This window comes from Vicia villosa, linkage group LG2 (assembly GCF_029867415.1).
Source record: "Vicia villosa cultivar HV-30 ecotype Madison, WI linkage group LG2, Vvil1.0, whole genome shotgun sequence".
NCBI lineage: Eukaryota > Viridiplantae > Streptophyta > Magnoliopsida > Fabales > Fabaceae > Vicia > Vicia villosa.
This window is the reverse complement of record NC_081181.1, coordinates 126,497,448-126,525,266: the sequence shown is the minus strand read 5'-3', so window position 1 is coordinate 126,525,266 and position 27,819 is coordinate 126,497,448. Positions and strand designations below refer to the sequence as shown.

General features: G+C 36.8%; 1 protein-coding gene across 3 annotated transcripts; it reads left to right on the top strand.

The window, feature by feature from the left end:
- The first annotated feature begins 174 nt into the window (after positions 1 to 174).
- Positions 175 to 27,798, top strand: LOC131652029 (uncharacterized). Of its 3 annotated transcripts, XM_058921796.1 has the most exons (36): positions 175 to 615; positions 762 to 1,477; positions 2,055 to 2,180; positions 2,259 to 2,344; positions 2,564 to 2,672; positions 4,508 to 4,603; positions 5,068 to 5,130; positions 5,221 to 5,280; positions 6,694 to 6,762; positions 8,687 to 8,731; positions 8,873 to 8,954; positions 9,181 to 9,233; positions 9,339 to 9,404; positions 9,482 to 10,714; positions 11,722 to 12,705; positions 12,787 to 13,122; positions 13,563 to 13,818; positions 13,916 to 14,138; positions 14,233 to 14,623; positions 14,715 to 14,864; positions 14,957 to 15,178; positions 15,300 to 15,521; positions 15,837 to 16,484; positions 16,978 to 17,238; positions 17,322 to 17,669; positions 19,654 to 20,066; positions 20,142 to 20,568; positions 21,061 to 22,359; positions 22,749 to 23,009; positions 23,095 to 23,385; positions 23,463 to 23,948; positions 25,045 to 25,476; positions 25,633 to 25,911; positions 26,026 to 26,574; positions 26,729 to 26,938; positions 27,418 to 27,798. In XM_058921796.1, the coding sequence occupies exons 1-36, from the start codon at positions 558 to 560 to the stop codon at positions 27,535 to 27,537; spliced, it is 11,670 nt and encodes a 3,889-aa protein (XP_058777779.1). In that variant the 5' UTR covers positions 175 to 557; the 3' UTR covers positions 27,538 to 27,798. The 3 variants fall into 3 exon arrangements, with proteins under 3 accessions (XP_058777779.1, XP_058777780.1, XP_058777778.1); XM_058921797.1 differs by lacking the exon at positions 8,687 to 8,731; XM_058921795.1 differs by lacking the exon at positions 8,687 to 8,731 and having other exon boundaries at positions 9,181 to 9,404.
- Positions 27,799 to 27,819: the final 21 nt, after the last annotated feature.

Here is a 27,819-nt window from a genome sequence, read left to right as displayed (position 1 = left end):
TCTAGTAAATTGAAGAGTTAACCCTAGACTAAGAAGTTCCAATACCAAAATTTTATAATGTTTCCCTAAAAAATTTCATCATCTTTCTAAGAAAAAATTGCTAATTACTATTTTGCCCTTAATAGTATGGACTGAGTTTGCAATTTTTTCTTGCATAAAACTAAAAAACTAGCCCCGCGGAGGACTATATCTCGGTGGCGCCGAGTTGAAGTCCGCAGCTTAACAAAGAAAACACCCTTCACCCTAACAAATACACACCTTACTCTAACCCCGTAACTACCAGTTTCGCCTCAATCCTCTTTCTCCTCCTTCTCCTCCTCTTTCTTCTTCAACCTCACCAATCGCTCCTTGTATCAAATTCCCCGCATCGCACTCTCCACTCGCTCAGAGCTCAGTAGAAGAAGCGGCCTGGTTCGGTTACATAGCTTCTAGATCAAGCAGCGTTGTTTTGTTGAACCCTAGAAATATGATCACATTCACATAATTACATCAAAGAGGAAAATCGTTCTTATTCGTCTCTCCATAGGTAGCTAGGGTTTAAGCTTTTCGTCGCCAAAATGAGTCCCGTTCAGAATTTCGAGCAACATTCTCGCCATCTCGTTGAGCCTGACCTCAGTATGTTTTCTCTCTCTCTTTTCCTTTACTTTTTGATTGCTTTTAATTGTTCTTGTTAGTCGTTGTGTTGTTCAATTGGTTTTGGTTTGAATTTTTTTCTCCGTGTTGCATTTGCTTAATGTTTTTTTTTTTTTGGTTGGAAACAGCTATTCAGGCGAGGTTGCAAATGGTGATGGAGGTTAGGGATAGTCTTGAAATTGCTCATACTGCTGAGTATTTGAATTTTTTGAAGTGTTATTTTCGGGCCTTCTCGGGGATACTACTGCAAATTACGAAGCCTCAGTTTGTGGATAATCCTGAACATAAGCTTAGGAATATTGTGGTTGAGATATTGAATAGGCTCCCGCATAGTGAAGTTCTTCGGCCTTTTGTACAAGACCTCTTGAAGGTTGCTATGCAGGTGCTTACGACGGATAATGAAGAAAACGGGTTGATTTGTATTCGTATAATCTTTGATCTTTTGAGGAATTTTAGGCCGACTCTAGAAAATGAAGTCCAGCCTTTTCTGGACTTTGTGTGCAAGATTTACCAAAATTTTAAATTGACTGTTAGTCATTTCTTTGAGAATATGGCAATGACAGGGGAGGATGTCAAGCCGATGGATAACTCGCTTTCGGATCAAGGTATAAATCCTGCTGCTGCCACTGGCTCGCAGCTCAATCCAAGTACCCGTTCGTTCAAGATAGTTACGGAGAGTCCGCTGGTGGTGATGTTTCTGTTTCAATTGTATAGTCATTTCGTCCAAGCTAATATTCCTCAATTATTGCCTTTGATGGTTACTGCTATATCGGTTCCTGGTCCTGAAAGGGTTCCTCCACATCTGAGAACTCATTTCACCGAACTCAAGGGCGCACAGGTCAAGGTAGGTTTTTTATGGTGGAAATGTAAAAATGAAAAATCTATCGACATAACCAATAAAAAGTCACTTTTTTTCCGTAGGAATGTACTTAGGAGAAGCATGTCACTCAATAAACCATGAATTTTGAATGCCAGGATATGCTGAATGAATTGCTTTACTATATATATCCCACTCTTCTGGCAACAATTGGATATTACCATTCGAAATGTAGTTTTAGAAAGAGAGAAGTTGTAAACAAACCCAAAAATTATAGGAGAGTGAAGAACAAGTGCTATTACTCTCTATTCATTTCAATATATTAAGGTAGCCCATTGCATCCAAAAAGACTTCTCAGTCTTTTATATGATTCTGCTTCTCTCCTTGGGTTTACCCAGCAGTGTTTCTAATATTAGAAACTTTAAGCCTCCTTCCAGTGGCCACAAGGAAGTAGAGTTATATTCTACTTGATCATGGCTATTTTGCTGTGAATAATTGAAAAGGGACAAATTTTATCTGTTGATCATTAAATAATTTATTTCCTTAATCCTGTACCAAATATTATCTTTCACATGTTTACATGTTTTATTTTTTGTTATTGCAGACAGTTTCTTTTTTAACGTATCTGTTGAAAAGCTATGCTGATTATATAAGGCCACATGAAGAAAGTATATGTAAAAGCATTGTGAATTTGCTTGTAACATGTACCGATTCTGTAACCATTAGAAAGGTGATACAATTGTTTATTTTGCAATTTTGTTATTGAGTTTCTCTTTCTCTGATTTAAAGCCAAAAGTGTTGGATGCAGGAGTTATTGATATCCCTGAAACATGTCCTTGGAACTGATTTCAGGAGAGGCTTATTTCCTCTGATTGACACTTTACTGGAACAAAGGTAACAATATGATTTATTAAAAGATGTTGATGCAGAAATTTGATGTGAGAATTTCAAATAGGGATCCTCTGTTAATAATATTTGACTTTCCATCGTGACCTGCCATCCTCTATCCTTAACATTGGAAAGGAAATTGTGAAGCAATAAGAGGAAATTAAGCTTGACAGCATACAGCTGTATTGGGCGTTCTCTAATGTTAATATATTTTCAAATTTTCAGGAATCTGGTTGGGACTGGGCGGGCATGCTTTGAGACGTTGAGGCCCTTGGCCTATAGTCTTCTGGCAGAAATTGTACATCATGTTCGGCAGGATCTGTCCTTATCACAAGTATGTCTTCTCTTCATCTCATTTTAGATTTATCTGCCGCTTTTAGTGATTTCTTGAAGAAGTACTAGGTGTTGGATTTTATTTTAATATTCACTCTGCTTTTTAGTAATTTAAATTTTTAGAGAGAATAAGAATCCAATTTTTTTAATGAACCCTATATAATTAAACTAAGAGTAAACTCTCATTTTGGTTCATAGAAGATTTTTGAAACAGTCATTGAAAAATGGATGATATCTAATTGGACCTACAAAGACGATATTTAGTCATATCAGCATAACATTAATTTTGTTCCAATGACTTTTGAACAATTTTAAAGTAAAAAAAGTACACATTAAGGACCAAATTGGTATTTCAAAGATCATTTAATGACTAAAATGTCGGTATGATCTTAAACTATTAATACAAGATTTTGTCAGAGTAAACAAGAATGACCATCGAAAGCATACCGTAATTCAACTAAACATATTATCCAGGCTCCAATGAGTTTGGAGCAATATATCATATGCCAATTTAGATATATCTTGTAAGGAGTTAAGGAGGGAAGGATAATGTTTTATTTATATCATATTGAATGGGATTAAGTGGTCTTATGAGCTTCTCTGTAATAAACAACTAGTAGCTATTCCAGAGTGGTTTCTTGATAGAGTTAGAAAAATCAAAATTGCGCTATAGCTTAGTAATGGAGCAGCCCACGGACGCAATAGGTCACACAGTAGAGAGCCGTTTGGAGTGTGGCCGTAAAAGCGGGTCTGAAACCTCCAAAAATTAACCATCGAGATTTAATTGTTAGGGTATTTTAGGATTTTTGCAATTAAAAATACCAAAATAGGGTTACAACTTTACTCCTGCCCCTCTTGCTTTCTTTTTTCACCCTCCTTATCGGTTGGTCACAGATTTACATAAATTGTATAATTTTTTAGAGTAGTGTCCAGCTGTTGACTTTCCTCCTATATTGTTTTTGGGGGTTGGCCGTTATGCTATCTTCTGTTTTATCCAGGATTTGTAACACTTGGTTGAATATAATTGGAAGATCTGTGAGCTTTGTATAGTTGATTTTCTATTGCATACTATTATTCTGATTTTTGTATTCATAGTTTCATTTATGATTATAATATATGTGGCTTCAATACTCCATTTTTTTCTTTCACCTAATAAATTTTCTACTTTATATAAATATATAAATGTTTCATGAGAAATGATAGTGCACACCAATAAGAAAAATATCAAGCCAGCATGTATATTTCATAAGAACACAAATATAGTTCACACTATGGAGTGAAACAGGAAACAAACATCAAAGTATAAAAATATGTTGTGAATTTAAAAATGCTTTGTGTTTTGTGCCTTTAATTTTTCAATGTAACAGAAATAATTGCAGTACAAGAGGGTGGTTACTGGAGTTCTGAAATATTAAATGGCGTCTTGAATTGATAGCTTTTCTTTTATAATTATTCCTAAATTTATGTGTAACGCTTTGTTATATATATATATATATATATATATATATATATATATATATATATATATATATATATATATATATATATATATATATATCTGTGTGTGTGTGTGTGTTTATAGATGTATATGTGTGTGTGTTTATATATGTATATGTGTGTGTATATATTTATTTATATTTTATTGTAAATGGAAATTTGTTGGCAGAAATTTAAACATTTAACGGAGGCAAAGATGATCACTGACATTTGTAACTACATTCCATGGATATTTGTTTTGAATATGATTTTTGTCCCATTACATTGCTGCAAATATCTTTCATCTGCAGTGTTTCCATTGCACACAATCTTGCTAATTTGAATTCAATATGGCTGCAGTTGTCGCGGATAATTTACTTATTTTCAAGTAATATGCATGATGCTTCATTATCATTGAGTATCCACACCACTTGCGCTCGCTTGATGTTGAATCTGGTACCTAACTCCTCTTAAGAATATAGTTAATGTTATTCTCTGTTTTCATTTTCCAATTTCTATCTCCATGCCATTGATTTTTAGTTCTAATGGATTTATTAAAAAATACTGAGAATGTTGTTGATATTCATTTTGTGCTGTTATTAGCTTATAATGCTCCTGACTGACTAGCTTTGTGGAGTGAAATTTATCTGTTTATTTGTCTCCTCCATGGTTTTTAGCTTGTATTGGGGGGTTGACATACTGTATTTCATAGGTATAGTTGTATTATTTTTTTTTCTTCTATCATTTTTGTTGTTTTTGGCTGTTATTTTCACTTTTTGGAATTTCTTTTGTTGTCTCTTAATCTCTTCTCAGTCTACAACAGAACTTTTATTTTCTATTTTCTGCCCCATATCTCTGAAGAGAAAGTTTTAGGTTTTGGTAGCTGTTATGTTATGTTATGCTCTTTTCATTGGATCCAGGTGGAACCAATTTTTGAGAAGGGGGTTGATCAACAGTCTACAGATGAAGCAAGGATCTTATTGGTCGGTTGCACAATTTCTGTTTGGTTTTGGCAATTTGGTTTTGCACTAAATCTTTTTTCTGGGATTGATACAAATGACATTGCTTTGTAGGGCCGCATTCTGGATGCTTTTGTTGGGAAATTCAGTACTTTCAAACGGACAATACCACAGGTTATTTGGGATTGCTTTAAAGTTTCATATTGCCGCCTGAAAATTGTTTATATGTAGTGTCATTAACTTAAGTTGTTTGCAACCTTTCTTTTGGGGAGTGTAGTTGTTTGAATATACGAAAACTTATTGTTTGCAACCTTTCAAAGCGTAAAATATATTATAAAGTTATAATATCCGGATCATATCTCAGGCTATTTTTGAATTGGTGGAAAGAAGTGAAATTGGAGGGAATCAAGTGAAATGTCATTAGTTGTTATTGTTTGGATTATCCTCAAATATGTTGGAAGGAACTGGAATATGAAAGGATCCATTACATTTCATTCCACCCCTTTCCCTTATTTCTTCCTTTGACCGGGAGGTTATGGAATGGTATCATTCATTCATTTACTAATATCAATATTATTCTGAGAATATTTAACAAATGGTTAAGCATACATAAACCATTGCTATACTTTATTATGGTACCTTAAATTGTCTTGGTCACTTGATCTTTGATGCTTTACTAACATGGGTCAATTCAATTTTGTCCAAGTGTGTGCTGTACAATGTATGAATCCTATCAATCTACACTAGCTTAGTTCACTGTTATATAGTATCCTACTCATTTTCTCTAAATCATGTCCTTTTTTAATTTTCTGTTTTGCCAAAGATTGTGCAGCAACTTTTCTGAGATAGTTTAATGCTCGTCAATTTCATCATAAGAAAGATTTAATAGATAGTACTATGCAGTATAAAATTTCATTTTGTCTTCCGAAAAATATTGCATTATTTTATACAGCTAAGCTACTGCTTGGCTCCTCAATGCTAACGATTCAGAATCGGTCCACTTCTACTCCCGTCAACTTAAGCTTAGCTTCTGCTCTTACAAACTACAGCTATCTGCCTTTTTTTTTTTTTACTATTCTGAAGTCTTAACCACCTAGCTAGTTTATATAGCTACTCTGACTGCTTTGCCCCATCTTTTATTTTTCATTCTCCTCATCATTGAGGACATCTATTTTGTGATGTCATAAGTGGATAATGGATTTTTACTGTTTTCTTTCAATAAAAGTCTGCTCCGTGTTTGATCTACTAAAAAGTTTCTTTTATCATCTTATTATTTCTTTCTTGGTTTGAAGTTGTTCCTCAAATATTTTCTGTTAAATCAATGTATAACTCACTGAAGAATACTTCTGAAGTTCCTCTTTGCTTTGGTCTTTTAGGGTGGAGTGGTTTGAACCTGATTCCCCATTTTTTTTTATTGAGAGTCAGGTTACTTAGTAAGCTCCTGTTCTTATGGCTGATAAATTCCCCCAATAAGCCTTGCAATATCTACAATATAGTGGTTTACATTCGTTGATTTCTTGTTACTTGTTTGTGTTGCCACATTTGTTTTTAACTTGTTAATGTTATTGTTGTTTTTTGTATTTATAGCTTTTGGAGGAGGGTGATGAAGGAAAGGATCGTTCTACATTGCGATCAAAGCTTGAACTCCCTGTGCAGGTTGTTAGGAAACTTGAGAATCTTATTCATGCTTAATAATGACACGGAGATATTTATCTTCAAATCCAAATTTGTTTCATAATGTCATTATTTGCATAACTTCTTGCCGCATTAGCAATTTTGGTGGGAAGAAACTGCTTTATAAATTATAACTCACTTATAAAGGAAGGAAAGGAATGAGCAATTGTTAATGTGAAAATTGAATAACATATAAATTATAACTCACTTATAAAGGAAGGAAAGGAATGAGCAATTGTTAATGTGAAAATTGAATAACATATTTCAAGTATTAATAATGTACAAGCACTAATCTCTTTATATAGACTATTCTAATCTAATGAATCCGACTAATGGACTAAAGATATGATTACAACTTACTACTCACAATAGTAAAATTAAATTATTTACATCAATAAACTGTTGAAATTTCCCCCTTCATTATGGTCCGCTCCTAGTCGCATAAATTGCTGCGGCATTTGACTTGCCTTCATTGCAACCTCCAACACTTTCATTGTGTGTTGGGTTTGAAGGGGGTGGATTTAGTCTTACATTGCTTAGAGATATGACGTGTGTTGTATTTATAAGTGGGGGCAATTTTTGACTAATAAGCTGGTTTTGTAGAGATGTGTTAGGTCCAACCCACACATTCTAAGTTGGTACCAGAGCCTATCCTAGATCATTTATTGGGCTTCCCGCATCGTCCATGCTTCAGTCTCATTGAGGTCCTAGTGTGAGGGGGTGTGTTGGAATTTATGCCTTCATTGTGGTCTGGTCCTAGTCACCTAAATTGCAGCATTTGACTTGCCTTCTTTGCAGCCTCCTACACCTTCATTGTATTGGGTTTGAAGGGGGTGGATTCAGTCCCGCATTTCTTAGAGATATGGCTTGTGTTATATTTACAAGTGGGGGCAATCCTAATCTTACAAGCCAGTTTTATAGGAATGTGTTAGACTCAACCCACACATTCTAAAGTAAACAGTTCTCTCGATTGAATTGCTTTTAAGAAAAATGATAATAAGTTGGAAATTTTAGATTCGACCAGAAAGAAGTGAATAATAAAAACAAGAATACAGTTAATTTCAATTGAATAATAAAAAGTTAATAATAAAAACAAGTGAATAATAAAAACAAGAATACAGTTAATTTCAAGAATACAGTTAATTTCAATTGAATGAAAAGAATCCCCAGGTAATCTAGAGATCTGAAGTCTTCCATGATATTTTGATGGTTATTAGTCTCCTCTTCACCCTTTTATCCTCTTTCTCATTCTCCTACCAACTAATTAATAACCATTACTAGTCAGTTATATGTTTGCACACTCAGCTAGAGGCTAATTCTCTGTTTCTCTCCTATTTCTCCAAACACAAACCATCTAAATCAGAGTTTTTTTTTTAGTTGTAAAGTTGCTTGAAAATGAAGGTTGTTTTTGGCTATCTGTTACTACAATATATGTGTGTATGTTTTTTGAAGTATGTTTTATTGGGATTTTAGCCTTTTCACTCTAGTTCATATGTTTTTACTAAATTTCAGGATAAATTAACTTCTTTTTTTCATTTTCAGTTTCTGAATAGATGAATTAAATGTACTTTTATAAATGTTCAATGAATCAGAATTTTATAGACAATTGGATAACCTACTTGGGTTAAATAACCTTACTCCAAGATCTAAAACATCTGTACTAACCAAAACCTGAAACGCCAAGACCTAAAACATCCGAACTAATCAAAACCTGAAACACTAAGACCTAATCAAAGCATAATTGATAAGGATGAAGGGTGAAAGTTGAAAAGTTGTAGCATGTAATTTTTCATCATTGCACACTATGTATGTCTTTAAGTGAAAATAGTGTTATTGCTGTTTTTTTAATTCTTCATTGTTGAAGTACTATTCTATTTACTATTAACTTGAGTTTTGCTCTATGAAGCACGGACACCGGAAACACGACACCAACACTGACACGTCAACACCGGTAATAATTTGAAGAAATGAATACATTAAACGTAACCACAAACGTTGGTGTCGGTTTTGGACACCGACACACCTTTTTTAAGAGGTGTCGGTGCTACAAAGGTTTTGCTTGAAATGACTTTGGCCCATGTTCTCTTTGCAGGCAGTTTTCAATATTGTGGGCCCTCCTGAATATTCAAAGGAAGTAAATGATTACAAGCATCTGATTAAGACATTGGTGATGGGTAATTTATTTCTTTAAATCGTTTGAAGTTCCTTATCTTGGTTTTTTAGAGGGTCAAACTTTCAACTAGTTTAATTGTTTTTCGTTGACTGTTAAACATACCCAGTTTTATCTTTTTCAAAAGAACATGCTCATTTTTATCATCTGAAGAACTTACCCCATTTTATCATACGATCAGAAATATCATTGCTTTTCTTTTCTTTTCTTTTTCTTATTATGACTTTCAGGAATGAAGACCATCATATGGAGCATCACTCATGCACATTCTCCCAGATCCCAGGTAATAAATCCTTGGTATAATGATTGCAGTCTGTGGATTCACCTCCCCCGTCCTGCCGTAATGTTTTTCATGTGTGATATTTTCCCTATTCATGGAACATTACAGGTGCTTGTCCCACCTTCATCTAATTCATCACCACCTCAAGCATCTAGGGGCATGAGAGAAGATGAGGTACTTCAGATAGGTTTAAGTTGAATGTTGGTGTTTTTAAGCTTAGCTTTTTAAGTTGACTTTAGAGTCTTGTGCAGGTCTACAAAGCCTCCGGTGTTTTGAAAAGTGGTGTTCATTGCTTAGCACTCTTTAAGGAGAAGGATGAGGAGAGGGAAATGCTTCATCTCTTCTCACAAATTTTGGCCATCATGGAACCTCGAGATCTTATGGATATGTTCTCTCTGTGTATGCCTGAGCTTTTTGAGTGCATGATCTCCAACACACAACTTGTCCATATATTCTCTACTCTTCTTGCGGCTCCTAAAGTGTACCGGCCATTTGCTGATGTGCTTGTTAATTTTCTTGTAAACAGCAAACTTGATGTGTTGAAAAACCCAGATTCACCTGCAGCAAAACTGGTCTTGCAACTCTTTCGGTTTATATTCGGTGCTGTTGCTAAAGCACCTTCAGATTTTGAACGGATTTTGCAGCCTCATGTGCCTGTCATAATGGAAAATTGCATGAAAAGTTCTACTGAAGTTGAAAGACCTCTTGGTTACATGCAGTTGCTTCGAACAATATTCCGTGCACTTACAGGGTGCAAGTTTGAACTTTTGCTGCGGGACCTGATCCCCTTGTTGCAGCCCTGCCTCAATTTGCTATTGGCTATGTTGGAAGGGCCAACTGTGGAGGATATGAGAGATCTTCTATTAGAGCTCTGCATGACCATGCCTGCCCGTTTGAGCTCTCTGTTACCATACCTGTCTCGTCTTATGAAGCCTCTGGTATTATGTCTCAAGGGAAGTGATGAACTAGTAAGTCTTGGTTTACGAACACTAGAGTTTTGGGTCGATAGTTTAAATCCCGACTTCCTAGAGCCCAGTATGGCCAATGTCATGTCTGAGGTGATTCTTGCCTTGTGGTCTCACCTAAGACCAGCTCCGTATCCTTGGGGTGCTAAAGCATTACAGCTTCTTGGAAAGTTAGGTGGGAGAAACAGGCGATTCCTCAAAGAGCCTCTGGCACTCGAGTGTAAAGAGAACCCTGAGCACGGACTTCGCCTGATTTTGACATTTGAGCCTGCCACCCCATTCTTGGTGCCACTTGATCGATGCATAAATCTCGCTGTAGAGGCTATAATGAACAGAAATTGTGGCATGGATGCTTTCTATCGGAAGCAGGCTCTAAAGTTCCTTCGCGTCTGCTTATCATCTCAGCTCAATTTACCTGGAACTGTTACTGATGAAGGAAGCACATCCAAACAGCTGTCTACATTGTTGGCTTCTACGGTTGATCATTCGTCACGCAGGTCTGAGTCAATTGATGTAAAGGTTAGTTTGCTACTATTATAGTGCTTCTCAAATTCTCCCAAACACTATACCGGCACTTTTGATTAATGTGGGGGCATATATAGTTTCTGATAGGGATGGCAAAATGGGTTGGACCCGTTTAATCAGTTTTTGGCGGGGCGAGTTGAGATTTTGAACCCGCACTATTAGTTGGCCCACCCCGCTAAATAAATGAGGTGCTGACGGGGTGAGGCGGGTTGACTTGTTGGGTTAAAAGAAGATTAAACAAACTCTTTTTTACAATTCTTTTTACTTATAAATCACAACCATTTTCTTAAATTTTTCCTCCAAGGAGTAGAGAAAAAGGTCATTTAATATGATCCCATTACTTTAGTTCCTTGAATTTAACCTCATTTCTCATAATTTGTCAATTTGTGAATTAACCATTTTTTAATTTTAGATTATTGAATTATTAGAGTTGTAGATGATTAAATATGAATATATAAATGATAATTTTCATATTTTTAGTGAACTCAGTAGTATATATTACGGTGTCTTTATATTTATTTATTTCTTATATTTTTATATTAATTTTGTGACAATTTTAATTAATATATTTTAAGAAAAACATTGACGGGTCTACCTGCTCATCAGTCGCAAAAAGGAGCGGGGTCAGATTTTCAATCCAACACCTCTAATTGGCCCGCCCCACCCCTTTTAAGACGGCTTAATGACAGGGCGGGTCAAAACAAGATGGGTTGACCCCTTTTTGCCATCTCTAGTTTCTGCACACCACATTTCATAGATCACTCCTGCACAACAGTCTAATAAATTGGTCAATAATTCTGCCACAGCTTATTACCATTATGTTCCTTTTGCTGAATGACATTCACGACCTGAAGATGATATAACTACTTGTGCTTCTTCTTCAGTGTCTCTCTTCCTGTTCTCTCCAGTATTTTGCATTCAATTATTACATATTTAAATTGGGTTTGTGCTATGGTTTATTTATTGTTGCTGTCATATAATATATAGCATGTCATTATCAGGCTGACTTAGGAGTTAAGACGAAGACTCAACTTATGGCTGAGAAATCTGTTTTCAAGATTCTTTTAATGACTATCATTGCTGCCAATGGTGAACCAGATCTCACAGATTCTGCAGATGATTTTGTTGTCAATATATGTCGCCATTTTGCGATGATATTTCATGTTGATTCTTCATTCAGCAATGTATCAGCAGCTGCAATGGGTTCATCGCTATCTGTGCATGTTGGTTCTAGGATAAAATCTAGTGTTCCGTCAAATCTGAAGGAGTTGGATCCTTTGGTATTCTTGGATGCTTTAGTTGATGTACTGGCTGATGAGAACAGGCTCCATGCCAAAGCTGCTCTTGATGCTTTAAATGTGTTTGCCGAAACACTTGTATTTCTTGCTCGTTCAAAACATACTGATTTCATAATGTCCAGAGGGCCTGGCACACCTATGATTGTCTCTAGTCCATCGATGAATCCTGTGTATTCTCCTCCCCCTAGTGTCCGTGTTCCTGTGTTTGAGCAATTATTGCCCCGTCTTCTTCATTGTTGCTATGGACTTAAATGGCAAGCTCAAATAGGTGGTGTCATGGGACTTGGTGCCTTGGTTGGAAAGGTCACTGTTGAGACCCTCTGCCTTTTTCAAGTAAGAATTGTGCGAGGTCTAACATATGTCCTTAAAAAGCTTCCAATTTATGCTAGCAAAGAGCAGGAAGAGACAAGTCAAGTGCTCACTCAGGTTCTTCGAGTAGTGAATAATGCCGATGAAGCAAACAGTGAGGCGCGGAAAAAGAGCTTTCAAGGAGTAGTAGATTTTCTTGCTCAAGAGCTATTCAACCAGAATGCCTCTATCATTGTGAGAAAGAATGTACAGTCATGCTTGGCACTTTTAGCTAGCAGGACTGGTAGTGAGGTGTCCGAATTACTAGAGCAATTGTATCATCCATTTCTCCAGCCTCTCATAGTGCGGCCACTTAAGTTGAAGACAGTTGATCAACAGGTATTATTTCCTTATGATTGTTTATTTGTTCTTTCTTTGAGCTTTTATTCATTCACTAGTTCACTTGATTATATTGTATAGGTTGGAACAGTTACAGCATTGAATTTTTGTCTAGCCTTGCGGCCACCTCTTCTCAAGTTGACTCCAGAGTTAGTTAACTTCCTCCAAGATGCATTACAAATAGCAGAATCTGAGGACAATGCATGGGTTGCTAAGTTTATCAACCCCAAAGTTGTGACATCGTTGACTAAACTTCGAACAGCCTGCATTGAACTGTTATGCACAACAATGGCGTGGGCTGATTTTAAGACTCCAAATCATTCTGATTTGCGTGCAAAGATCATCTCAATGTTTTTTAAGTCTTTAACATGTCGGAATCAAGATATTGTTGCTGTTGCTAAGGAAGGCCTGCGGCAGGTATAATCAGCTTCTATGTTGTATACTTTAAGCTTCGTGATTGGCTTGTTTGCTATGCATGTGCAGATATATCCCTAATGATGTACGCATGGCGGCATGGGAATGTGAGGGCCTATATATGATAAATACTAGTTAATTCTGGGATCATTTGGTCCTAATTATATATTCGACTCCGTTACAGTATTTTCATACTTATTGTTTTGGTGTTCTTAAAAGATCAAATGATATCGTTACTATATCTTATCCGTGCATGTTTTTAGTTTAGACATACATTTTTAGTTCATGAAAATCCACGTCCATTGATGATTGACTAAGACAACCTTCTTTTTTTGGGGCGTGGGACTAGCTAAGTAATTCACACCCATATCGATACAGGTGCTTTTAGTATACTTGGAATTATATTTTAATCTCAATTAATGCTATATGCCTGTATCACGTAGGTTATAAATCAAAGGATGCCCAAAGAACTTTTACAAAGCAGCCTTAGGCCTATATTGGTCAATTTAGCTCACACAAAAAATCTCAGCATGCCTCTTCTACTAGGCCTTGCCCGCCTGCTTGAGCTGTTATCCAATTGGTTCAATGTTACCTTGGGCGGCAAACTTTTAGAGCACCTAAGGAGGTGGCTGGAGCCTGAAAAGTTGGCACAATGCCAGAAGTCATGGAAGGCTGGTGAAGAACCAAAGATAGCTGCAGGTTATACATCTATGGCCTAACCCATTTAATGCAAATTTTTCTAATGCATCTCCTAATCTTATTCTTGCACTGATGGCATTATTCTCTACTGCTGCAGCTATAATTGATCTTTTTCACTTGCTTCCTCCCGCTGCTTCTAAGTTCCTCGATGAACTTGTAACCATGACTATTGATTTGGAAGGAGCTCTTCCTCCTGGACAAGTATACAGTGAAATAAATAGTCCATACCGCCTTCCAATTACAAAATTTTTAAATCGATATGCACCTGTTGCGGTTGATTATTTTCTTGCTCGATTAAGTGAACCAAAATATTTCAGGCGGTAAGTTTTTAGAATGCTACTTTTTAATCAAATCTCTAATAATTTTGGATGCTGACTTTGTTTCTTTGTTCTATGGTGTTTGCTGTAAATTCAGTTTTATGTATATAGTTTGTTCAGAAGCCGGTCAGCCGTTGAGAGATGAACTTGCAAAATCACCACAAAAGATACTTTCAAGTGCATTCTTCGAATTTTTTCCCAAATCTGAGGTGTCAATGGCTTCATCATCCACGACTACACATACTACTTTATCAGGTGAAGAAGGCCATGTTTCTGCATCGACCGATGCCCCTAATGCTCTAGTTCCTACTTCCAGTGCAACTTCCGATGCTTACTTTCAGGGTCTAGCACTTGTTAAAACCCTAGTCAAATTAATGCCCAGCTGGTTGCAAAGTAATCGTATCGTGTTTGATACATTAGTACTAGTATGGAAGTCACCTGCTAGAATATCCCGGCTGGAAAATGAACAGGAACTGAACCTAGTGCAAGTAAGTATAAACAAAGCTCAATTTAGTTAGTGCTCTATCATCATTGTTGATTTTAGATTGCATGACCAAGTGATCTTTCATGGATTTGCAGATCAAAGAAAGTAAATGGCTTGTGAAGTGCTTCTTGAATTACTTAAGACATGACAAAAATGAAGTAAATGTTCTCTTTGATATACTTACCATATTCCTATTTCATAGTCGGATAGACTATACATTTCTGAAGGAGTTTTACATCATTGAGGTAATTCATAACTGGATATGAGTTTTCTGTTGTGATCAAACCTCATTCTTGTATTTCATCATTCACATATGAACTATTGTGGTGTCTTTTAGGTTGCAGAAGGTTATTCTTCGAGCATGAAAAAGGCCCTCCTGTTACATTTCCTCAACCTTTTCCAATCAAAGCAACTTGGGCATGACCATTTGGTGATTGTAATGCAAATGCTCATTCTTCCAATGCTTGCACATGCCTTTCAAAATGGGCAAAGTTGGGAAGTTGTTGATCCTGCAATTATAAAAACAATCGTCGACAAACTTCTTGATCCCCCAGAAGAGGTATATCCTGCTATGTTTGATTTTTACATGACCCTTCCTTTAAATCATTATAACTGAATGTTAGTTATACAACTTTTGATGCTCATACTTGTCTCTCAATGCATCATCTCTCTTTTTGTAGATTTCTGCAGAATACGACGAGCCTTTAAGAATAGAATTATTGCAGCTTGCAACTTTGCTTCTTAAGTATCTTCAGAATGATCTTGTCCATCATAGGAAGGAACTAATAAAGTTTGGGTGGAACCATCTTAAGCGTGAAGATACTGCGAGCAAACAATGGGCATTTGTAAATGTTTGCCATTTCTTGGAGGCATATCAAGCTCCTGAAAAAATAATACTTCAGGTATGGAAACATTGACTTTTGTTTACATGCTCTCAGTGTCTTGTTCACATGTGGATTACTTCAATTTGTTATAATTTGGATGACTGGGATATTTTTTGTATGGAAATACAGTTTTGTCTAATCACTTGGCTTTACTATTGTGTTTGTGATTTGTTTGATATGTATGTATGAGTTGATGCCTATAGGTTGAAAATTTCTGAACCTATAGGAGTCACCGGTTTTATTTGAAATTTTAACGTGCTTTGAAAGTCTGTATTATGTGTACCTAATTCAATTTCATATGCATAATATAAGCGTACTGATTTGCAACTGCAGGTTTTTGTAGCTCTTCTTAGGACCTGCCAACCAGAAAATAGAATGTTGGTCAGACAGGCTCTCGACATTCTAATGCCAGCACTGCCACGACGTTTGCCTCTCGGTGATTCTCGGATGCCCATATGGATAAGATACACTAAGAAAATACTTGTTGAAGAAGGTCACTCAATTCCAAATCTTATTCATATATTCCAACTTATTGTCCGCCATTCGGATCTCTTCTACAGCTGTAGAGCACAGTTTGTTCCACAGATGGTGAACTCTCTGAGTCGTCTGGGATTGCCATACAATACCACAACAGAGAACAGACGTCTTGCCATTGAACTTGCTGGATTAGTTGTTAACTGGGAGAGGCAAAGACAAAATGAAATGAAAGTTGTTACTGATTCTGATGCTCCGAGCCAAATCAGTGATGTCTTTAATCCAAACTCAGCTGAGTCTAAGCGATCTGTGGATGGGTCCACATTTCCTGATGATACAACTAAGCGAGTAAAAGCAGAACCTGGTCTTCAACCTCTTTGTGTCATGTCACCTGGTGGCCCATCATCAATCCCTAACATTGAAACCCCAGGATCTACTAGTCAACCGGATGAAGAATTTAAACCAAATGCTGCTATGGAGGAGATGATTATAAATTTTCTTATCAGAGTGAGGCTTACTTCTAATATGCTTTTTAGCCTTTTGCATAATATTGGTGCTGGTAGGTTAATTCATAAAAAGCTTTTTTTTACCTGGGAAGAGGCTATATGCAATATTTTACACTCTGGCTGCATAAATTGCTATTACTTTTCCCAAAGAGCCTTACAAATCTGTAGTTTGAATTTGATGATGTTGAAAAATGATTTGTTATACTGTCATTCTTTTATTCTAATCTCACTACAGAGCTCGTGTAGCCAACATCTGCATTTGTAATGGATAAATAGCTGAGGTAACATGTTATTTATCTCGGTATTACAGCTCACCTTTCTTTTGGGGTAGAGTTGACAAGCATGCATGCATGTGTGAAAGTGTGGGCACTTCAATTTTGAGGCGAAAGTTTAATCAGTTTATTTAAGTTCCCCATTTCATATTCAACATCCCCTCCTAAATCATTTTGTTTGTTGAGATTACATTGAGGATTAACTCTGATTTCTGTAATTAGGTTGCTCTGGTTATTGAACCCAAGGACAAGGAAGCAAGTGCCATGTACAAACAAGCTTTGGAGCTACTTTCACAAGCTTTAGAGGTGTGGCCAAATGCAAATGTAAAATTTAATTATTTGGAGAAGTTGTTGAGCAGTATACAACCATCTCAAGCAAAAGACCCTCCCACTGCGCTGGCACAGGGTTTGGATGTCATGAACAAAGTTTTAGAGAAACAGCCTCACTTGTTCATAAGAAACAACATTAACCAGATTTCTCAAGTAGGCCTATTGTCATGCCATATCTTTGTCTGATTTTCCAAATGCTTCAATGTTTGTAGTGATGTAATTGTTTTTCCTTCCAGATTCTTGAACCATGTTTCAAGCATAAACTTTTAGATGCTGGCAAGTCTTTTTGCTCACTGTTGAGAATGATTTGTGTTGCTTTTCCTCAAGAAGCAGCTTCAACACCTCCTGATGTTAAGTTGTTGTACCAGAAGGTTGACGATTTGATACAAAAGCATGTTTCCACTGTCACAGCTCCTCAAACATCTAGTGATGATAATAATGCCGGTGCAATTAGTTTTTTATTGCTTGTCATTAAAACCTTGACTGAGGTACAGAGGAATTTCATTGATCCTTTAGTTTTGGTTCGCCTTCTTCAGCGGCTGCAACGTGACATGGGTTCATCAGCAGGTTCTCATATAAGACAAGTATGTTGAATTTTCCCCTCCTGTTTCTAATATTAGTATTAGAGATGCTTTTAGTAAAGGCATGGCAGCTGGCGCGTGTTCCAGTTGGCATCTGTGCCAGTTGGCATGCAGTTAGTTTCTGTTATAACAACTCCTTGAATTCAGGAACTGTTCCCTTGATTTAAAGTAGTTAGTTAGAAATTAATTTAGCCTAACTAAAACTCTATAAATGGCTATGAAGCACCAACATGTTTTAAAAAAGGCGTGTCCGTGTCTGTGTTGGACACCTGCACTGACACTTGTGATAACGTTTAATTTATTTATTTTTCAAATTATTATTGGTGTTGCCGCGTCAATGTCGGGCTCGTGTTCGAGGTGTCCATGCTTCATAGATAAATAGTGTTTAATCTATTGTATTTAGTAACGATAAAATCATAATATTATATTCTGGAATTTCAATATGGTATCAGTTTAGCTCTCTCTCGATTATAGCATGTATCCTTGGCTTTCTCCAATCCACGGTTTTCCCTCTTCTCTAGTTAAACTCTCTTCTGATATCTTTAAAACTCTATCATCTTAACTCTAAAGCAGCTTGAATACATTCTAACTCTAACACAACCTAATTCATTATAATTATTTCCCACTACAATAGATTTGCATCAAGGTTCAACCCTAAGCCTCCATCTTTTTACTTTAAATTTAGATGTACTCATAGAACACATCCAAGTGGTAGTATCGAGGTGCATGCCTTTTGCATATTTTTTAATCCTACTTGGAGAGTTGAAGGAGGATTTAAATGAGAGTTTGGAGACCGGGAGACGAGCTTTTGAAACGTACGTCTTTCGCCTAAGTAGAAGTAACAGAGTATATGAAATGTAAGTTAAACAAAAACGATGAAAAAATAGAAGGGGTTGTAAACCATCGAATTCAAGCTGGGGGCTAAAATGGATGAGGGATTAAGGGATTTTATGTGACACATAGGTACCACTCAAGTTCAAGGGAAACTTTTATTTGATTGTGGTAAGACCTGCGATGTTGTGCAAGACAAAATTTTAGGTGGTTAATAATCAACATGAGAATAAAGTAAGTGTAGCAGAGATGAGGATGTTGCGTTGGATGTGTGGTTAGACTAAATATGATAAGATTAGAAATGGCAGTATTAGATAGTGTGTTGGGGTAGCATCTATAGTAGAAAAGATGATGGAAAATAGACTTAGATAGATTGGACATGTAGAGAGAAGACTTGTAGATTCTGTGGTAAAGAGAGTAGTTCAGATGGAGAGGAGTCAAACAACTAGTGATAGAGGAAGAGGATGTGTTGAGAGTCCCACATCGGACAATATATGACTTGAACATGTGCTTATAAGTGGGGGCAATCCTCACCCTACAAGCCGGTTTTGTAGGGTTGAGTTAGGCCTAACCACATTTCTTAACAGAAGTTATTAAAAAAGATTTCGAGATTAACGATTTGGATAGAAGCATGGTACTGGATAACACATTATGACGGAAGTTGATCCATGTAGCCGGCTACTTTTAGTGGGATAAGGCTTGGTTGTTGTCATGCCGTTCCAATTTTCCTCTTCTAGATTCCTGCTGATTTTTGTTTTCATTCTTTAAGTACTCATATAAAGTTCTATGGTTTGTTTTGGTAATACCTACCCTGCTACCTGACTTTCATAGGTAAGCACAAATGTGATTTGTAACTTGGTTTAGAATAAAGACATGTTGACTCTATTAACTATATATCATATACGGTTGTTTTTTTATGGTAATGCAAACAATTCCTATGCCGTTTTGATGTCCCCTCAATCTGTGTTTCTTTTACAGTAATGTACTGCATGTTAAGTCAAGTCTATTGAAGTCGTTTCATTGTTATTTAGATTTAGAACATATCTTGCCTTATTACATGATATGTTTTTGGTTTTCAATTTTAATCTATGCCAGCATTGCTTGACTCTTTCTGTTTTAAATTTATTTATTTAAGTATCAACCCCAATTTTAATAGGGTCAAAGAACTGATCCAGATTCATCAGTCACATCTTCTCGTCAGGGTGTTGATGTTGGAGCAGTTATTTCAAATCTAAAATCGATCTTAAAACTTATCACAGAAAGAGTGATGGTTGTTCCCGAGTGCAAGCGATCTGTATCTCAAATATTGAATGCTTTACTCTCAGAGAAAGGTATTGATGCTAGTGTACTTCTGTGCATACTTGATGTGATTAAAGGGTGGATTGAAGATGATTTCACTAAACAAGGAACTTCAGTCACAACAAGCACCTTTCTCACTCCGAAGGAAATAGTTTCTTTTCTTCAGAAGCTTTCACAAGTTGATAAACAAAATTTCACACCAAGTCATCTGGATGAATGGGACCGGAAATATCTTGAACTTCTTTTTGGGATTTGTTCTGATTCAGATAAGTAAGTAAAGCATCTTAAGTATATTTTGTTATGCTTGAATTGTATTGTTTTTTATTAATTTTTATTGGTTTCCAGGTACCATTTATCCTTGCGTCAAGAGGTTTTCCAGAAGGTAGAAAGGATGTTTATGCTTGGTTTACGAGCTAGAGATCCTGACATTAGGATGAAATTCTTCTCTCTGTATCACGAGTCTCTCGGGAAAACTCTTTTCACAAGGCTTCAATTCATCATCCAAGTTCAAGACTGGGGAGCTTTGAGCGATGTCTTCTGGCTCAAACAAGGTCTTGATCTGCTCTTGGCAATATTAGTTGATGATAAACCTATTACACTAGCTCCAAATTCTGCCAGGGTTCAACCACTTCTGGTATCAAGCACTCTTGAAACGTCTGGAATGCAGCACAAGGTTAACGATACATCTGAAGGAGCTGAGGATGCACCACTAACATTTGAGACCCTTGTGGTTAAGCATACTCAGTTTCTTAACAGTATGAGCAAACTCGAGGTAAACCACCTGTTGTTTAGTTTTTTCTTTTCAGTTCAATGATTGACTGTCATATTTGAGGTTTTTCTACTATATTTTTAATTTTCTTGCCCAGGTTATTATGTAACTACTTAAATCAATAACGTGTTAACAGATGACGGTGGCACACTTGTACAGTTGTCTATATGGAGAATATGTCATATATTTATAGAATACTTTATGATGATACATAAATCTTAATATTGTATGCTATTCACAATAAGACTGTATATATTTATGAAGAGAGCAGAGTCAAAACACATACTTTAAGGATGAAATCAGGAACTGCCTAAAACTATATATGTAAAAACTATCAAAACTTGGCAAAAAAATAAAAGGAAACAATATATTACAACAGAAAAGTCAAACTTTTTGCCTTTTGAGTTTGACAAAGTGTCGATAAGTTTTCTGCATTGCAGTTTGTGAAAGGCATGTTACTGTTTTATACTGATACAATGATAACAAATTTTCCAGGTGGTCGATCTATTAACTCCGTTGAGAGAATTGGCCCACACAGATGCTAATGTTGCATACCATTTGTGGGTTCTGGTATTTCCAATTGTCTGGGTTACATTACATAAAGAAGAACAAGTACAACTTGCTAAACCTATGATCACACTTCTGTCTAAAGATTACCATAAGAGGCAGCAAGCCAGCAGGCCAAATGTTGTGCAAGCACTATTAGAAGGGCTTCAGTTGAGCCATCCTCAACCTAGAATGCCGAGCGAGCTCATTAAATATATTGGGAAAACATATAATGCATGGCACATTGCATTGGCTTTACTGGAAAGTCATGTTATGCTGTTCCCGAATGATTCCAAATGCTGTGAGTCCCTGGCTGAGCTCTATCGATTGCTAAATGAAGAGGATATGAGATGCGGGCTTTGGAAGAAGAGGTCAATCACTGCTGAAACCAGGGCAGGGCTTTCTCTTGTTCAGCATGGTTACTGGCAACGTGCTCAAAGTCTCTTTTATCAAGCAATGGTGAAGGCAACTCAAGGAACGTATAACAACACTGTACCCAAGGCCGAGATGTGTCTATGGGAAGAGCAATGGCTATGCTGTGCCAGTCAACTTAGTCAATGGGATGCACTGGTAGAATTTGGCAAGAGTGTTGATAATTATGAAATTCTGCTCGATAGTCTATGGAAATTGCCTGATTGGACATATATGAAGGAGCAAGTTATTCCTAAAGCTCAAGTAGAAGAGACTCCAAAACTTCGTTTGATTCAAGCATACTTTGCTCTTCATGAAAAAAATACAAATGGAGTGGGGGATGCTGAGAACATGGTGGGTAAAGGGGTTGATCTTGCTTTAGAACAATGGTGGCAGCTGCCAGAAATGTCTGTTCATTCCAGGATCCCCCTTCTACAGCAATTCCAACAGTTAGTTGAAGTTCAAGAGTCAGCTAGGGTCCTAATAGATATTTCCAATGGAAATAAACTCTCTGGGAATTCAGCTGTAGGCGTGCAAGGAAACCTTTATGCTGATCTGAAGGATATCCTTGAGACATGGAGGCTAAGAACTCCAAATGAATGGGATAACATGTCTGTTTGGTATGATTTGCTGCAGTGGAGGAATGATACATACAACTCTGTCATCGAAGCTTTCAAAGATTTTAGCACCACAAATTCGGCACTTCATCATCTTGGATACCGTGATAAAGCTTGGACTGTCAACAGGCTTGCTCATATTGCCCGCAAACAAGGCCTATTTGAAGTTTGTGTCAACGTACTCGAAAAATTATATGGATACTCAACCATGGAAGTACAGGTATGATGATAACTACCTCTGCTGTGAACTTCTGGTTAAAGGTTTCACAGACAACTGCTTATTTTTTCTATTATGCCAATCTATTCATGTCTTTTGAATTATAAATGAGGCTATTCTTTAGTGTGATTTTACTTCACCATCATCTTTTGGGCGGTTCTTCTGATACATTCCGGACCTTATCCTTATCAAATGCCAAGTATTGGTTTTGATTAATCTGAACAGTATTTGTAAATTAGTGTCGTACTTCACAATATTTGTGCTTATACTCATACAGAAATAGTATTATCATACCTATGTTATTGATCTTGCATTATTTTAAGCTCTGCTGTTTGGGAACATCTGCTAATTGTATCTGATCTTTTTTTTTTTTTTTTTTAATGTATTTACAGGAAGCATTTGTTAAGATTGCTGAGCAAGCAAAGGCATATTTAGAAACAAAAGGAGAAGTTACAGCCGGTCTTAATTTGATCAACAGCACTAATCTGGAGTACTTTCCTGCAAAGCACAAGGCTGAAATTTTCCGACTGAAAGGCGACTTCTTCTTGAAGTTGAATGACTCCGATAATGCAAATCTTGCTTATTCAAACGCAATTACTCTTTTTAAAAACCTGCCAAAGGGATGGATAAGTTGGGGAAACTATTGTGAATCGGTATCCACTATCATACTTTTCATGCTTTTACTTTTTATTACCATTAACTTGAACTTGATACTTATTCACCATCAATTATGAATAGGCTTACAAAGAATCTCATGAAGAAGTTTGGTTGGAATATGCTGTCAGCTGCTTCTTGCAAGGTATAAAATTTGGCGTGTCCAATTCAAGAAGCCATTTAGCTCGTGTTCTTTATCTTCTTAGTTTTGATACTCCTAATGAGCCCGTCGGAAGGGCATTTGATAAGTACTACGAACACATTCCACATTGGGTTTGGCTGTCTTGGATTCCACAGCTCTTGCTCTCCCTCCAGAGGACTGAAGCTCCTCACTGTAAACTTGTTCTTCTAAAGATTGCCACCTTGTATCCTCAAGTAAGTGTTATTTTTTTTCCATTGCAAGTTATACGGATCCCAAATTTTTATCTAGTGTTTCTTCTCCCGAATGTCAGGCTCTGTATTATTGGCTGCGCACATACTTGCTGGAACGACGTGATGTTGCCAATAAATCTGAAAATGGAAGAATAGCAATGGCTCAGCAAAGGGCACAGCAAAGTGTTTCTGGTACTGGTGGAGGTTCTCATGGTGGTATTGCAGATGGAAATGCAAGAGTGCAAGGTCCAGGTGGGAGTACCTTGTCATCTGATAATCAAGCTCACCAAGGCTCCCAGTCTACTGGTGGAATTGGATCTCATGATGGTGGAAACTCACATGGGCAAGAACCTGAAAGGTCCACCAGTGCAGAAAGCAACATTCACAATGCAAATGACCAACAATTGCAGCAAGGTTCTGCAAGCCTCAGTGAAGGTGGTCAGAACACTTTAAGGCGTGCTGGGGCACTGGGTTTTGTGGCTTCAGCCGCCAGTGCCTTTGATGCTGCAAAGGATATAATGGAGGCTCTTAGGGGAAAGCACGCCAATTTGGCCAGTGAACTTGAGGTGATCTTATTAAGACCTTTTTATTTGCTTTTGTATAACTAATAAGAAATGTATACAGCCTCACCCTCTCCACCACTTCTCCTGCCTCCATACTTAAATGGGCTGTTCTCTGTCACAGAATTGAACTTCATTATTTCCTGTAGGCGGTAGTAGCCAAGCCTGTTCATGAGTCACTCAAACCAAACCAAATGTAAACTGCATGAACCATACTAAAAAAACCGAATTTTTATTTAAAGTTTTCAAACTGAATTATCATGTTGATTATGGTTTATTAACTGCACACTTATAGGAGTTCAGTTTGGTGAGCTGTAATAAACCAAACCAGTTTGATTTGCATTTTTCTGAATGAATAACCATTCTGACATCCCCTTTATAAACAATCACAAACTGCTAATTTTGAATTTTACCTACCTAATTTTCTATAGCCGCTAAACCTAATTTAGAAAGTATAAATCTTTAATCTCTTTTAAGGTGTGCATTCAAAATTTAGAAGAAATGCCATTATTATTTATTGAAACATTATTTTTTATGCTGTTAGATGTTTCATATGCAATAAAAGTAAAGTAAGATAATTTATCAACAAAAAAATGCCAAAAGATAAGAGCAAACTAAAAAGGTAATAATTGGCGGCCCTAGGACTAGGACTAGTAGTTCTTGGGATAAACTCTGAAACGGCTGTATTCATTTATTGAATGGACCTAGGAATCTGTATAGCAGACACTGGTGGTGTTGATAATTGAGATGTCACATTGACTGAGGATATGGTCACAATTTTCCTTATAAGGCTTGGAAAATCTTCATCTCAAGAGCTCATTTTTGGGATTTATACCTAGCTCTAATTCTAAGATATAACAACTCTAAGAACACATGCACATGCCCATAAAAAGGAGGGGCATATTTAGTGTAAACTTGCTAAATACTTCCCGGCAGCTCATCTTTCATGTTTGTTGGCAATAAGTAGTATTTTATCGGTTAAACTACGACAAATCAGTCATGTGTAAAAATGATTTGTATATATGGTTTGAATTGCACCAGTCTATCTGAGAATACGATTTGACCATGTCTTTCATAAACTAGATTACGGTTCTTCTTGCAGGTTCTATTAACAGAAATTGGTTCAAGGTTTGTTACTCTGCCTGAGGAGAGACTTTTGGCTGTGGTTAACGCTTTGCTCCACCGCTGCTACAAATATCCAACAGCTACCACTGCAGAAGTTCCTCAATCTCTCAAGAAAGAGCTCTCAGGTGTTTGCAGGGCTTGCTTTTCAGCAGACGCTGTAAATAAGCATGTTGATTTTGTTAGGGAATACAAACAGGAATTTGAACGTGATCTTGATCCAGAAAGCACTGCCACTTTCCCATCTACCCTCTCTCAACTGACGGAGAAGTTGAAACACTGGAAGAATGTACTTCAAAGTAATGTTGAGGACAGGTTTCCAGCAGTATTAAAGCTAGAAGAAGAGAGTAGGGTATTGCGGGACTTCCATGTTGTTGATGTTGAAGTTCCAGGGCAGTATTTCACTGATCAGGTGATTACTTTTGAATTTATTTTTGCAAACAATGCCAAAACCTTAAAAGTTTATTTCACTGATCAGGTTTGATTGGGATAAAAATAACTTGTAGTTAGCCTGAGTTTATGGTGCATCCTATACTGATTCTCATTCATTCATTTTACCTTGTTTCAGGAAATTACACCTGATCATACTGTGAAGTTGGATAGGGTTGCAGCTGATATTCCAATTGTGCGGAGGCATGGGAGCAGTTTTCGGCGTCTGACTCTAATTGGTTCTGATGGTTCCCAACGCCATTTTATCGTACAGACGTCTTTGACTCCCAATGCCCGAAGTGATGAGCGCATATTACAGCTCTTCCGTGTGATGAACCAAATGTTTGAGAAGCATAAGGAATCGAGACGCCGTCACATATGCATTCACACACCAATAATTATTCCTGTTTGGTCCCAGGTTAGAACAATTTTCATTAAGCACATTGTTTCTTGTTTTTCTTTATGTTCATTCACCTGTCATTGCCACTTATAAAAGGTTCCACTAATCTTGCTTGAAAAATTATATGGTCAGGTTCGAATGGTAGAAGATGATTTGATGTACAGTACTTTCCTTGAGGTCTATGAGAATCATTGTTCAAGAAATGATCGAGAAGCAGACCAACCAATAACCTTTTTCAAGGAGCAGTTGAATCAGGCTATATCTGGGCAGATATCCCCAGAAGCTGTTGTTGATCTTCGTCTGCAAGCCTATAACGAAATAACAAAAAATCTTGTTAATGACAACATCTTTTCACAGTACATGTACAAAACACTACCCAGTGGCAACCATACGTGGGCTTTCAAGAAGCAATTCGCCATCCAGTTGGCTCTTTCAAGTTTCATGTCCTTTATGCTACAAATTGGTGGGAGGTCTCCCAACAAAATTTTGTTTGCAAAGAACACTGGAAAAATATTTCAAACTGATTTTCATCCTGCATATGATGCAAATGGACTGATTGAGTTTAATGAGCCAGTCCCATTCAGGCTAACAAGGAATATGCAAGCATTCTTCTCCCATGGAGTTGAAGGCCTTATTGTATCTTCGATGTGTGCAGCTGCACAGGCTGTGGCTTCACCTAAAGTGAGAACTTATATGACACACACACACACACACACACACACACACACACACACACTATATCAACCTAGATGCTTTAATTATTTTAATGTTGTAGACTTATAGTCATACAATGCATGGCATTCGACTGATTTGTTCTTAAACTGCTGTGTTGCAGCAAAGTCAACATCTATGGCATCATCTAGCAATGTTTTTCCGCGATGAGTTACTATCTTGGTCTTGGAGAAGACCACTTGGGATGCCCATGGCCCCTATGGCTGCAGGCGGTACCATGAGTCCTGTTGACTTTAAACAAAAGGTTATGACAAATGTGGAACATGTCGTTGCAAGGGTTAAGGGAATAGCACCACAGAATTTTTCTGACGAGGTGAGTAACTAAAATACTGTACCATTGTTTATTTTTCTAAATTTTTATGTATTGTTCTAATATGATTGGAAATAATAATACCATATTTCCACTTTTGTTGCTAATAGGAGAGATAAATGGTTATATAACAAATTTCTAAGACATTTATGCGCTGTTCTACCAAAAATTCAAGGATCCAATTTGATCTTCAGGACAAATCTATTTGATTTCGAAATGCAATAACTACTGAAAAATCTAATGGGAAGAAGGGGATGATTTTTAATATTTTTAAAATAAATTACTGTACAAGTTTCTGTTTCCTTCTCTTGTCTTGCCACTTTCAATTCATTGATTGATACTTATTCTCTTTTTCTTTTCCAAATTTCTCTCTCCTTTATTTGACCAACATGTTTGCCATTTCATATTCTGAAGTACATCACAATTAACATGGTAGATTAGATTATACATTGTCTAGTATTTACCTTAATTATTGTTGATAGGAGGAGAATGTCATGGAGCCACCCCAATCTGTGCAGCGGGGTGTTACTGAGTTGGTTGAAGCTGCCTTAAACCCAAGGAACTTATGCATGATGGACCCGACATGGCATCCCTGGTTCTAAGATATATGTAGCAGTACTGTCTGTACATTTGTGTACATATTCCAGCTAATGTGAGCAATACTTGTATTAATTGAAACCCAAACATGGGTCCCTATTTTTATAAGTTAGAATCCGCTGTAGAACATTATTAATTACAGGAATATGACTGAGTAGGTAGGTAGAGATCATTGTTTTGTGGAAATGTATTAGGGTTTTACCCTTTTTGATGTGTATAATTTAAATGATTGCTTACTCTAGTAAAAAACACTATGCTTATACCTATATGGCGCTCATAAACATGGA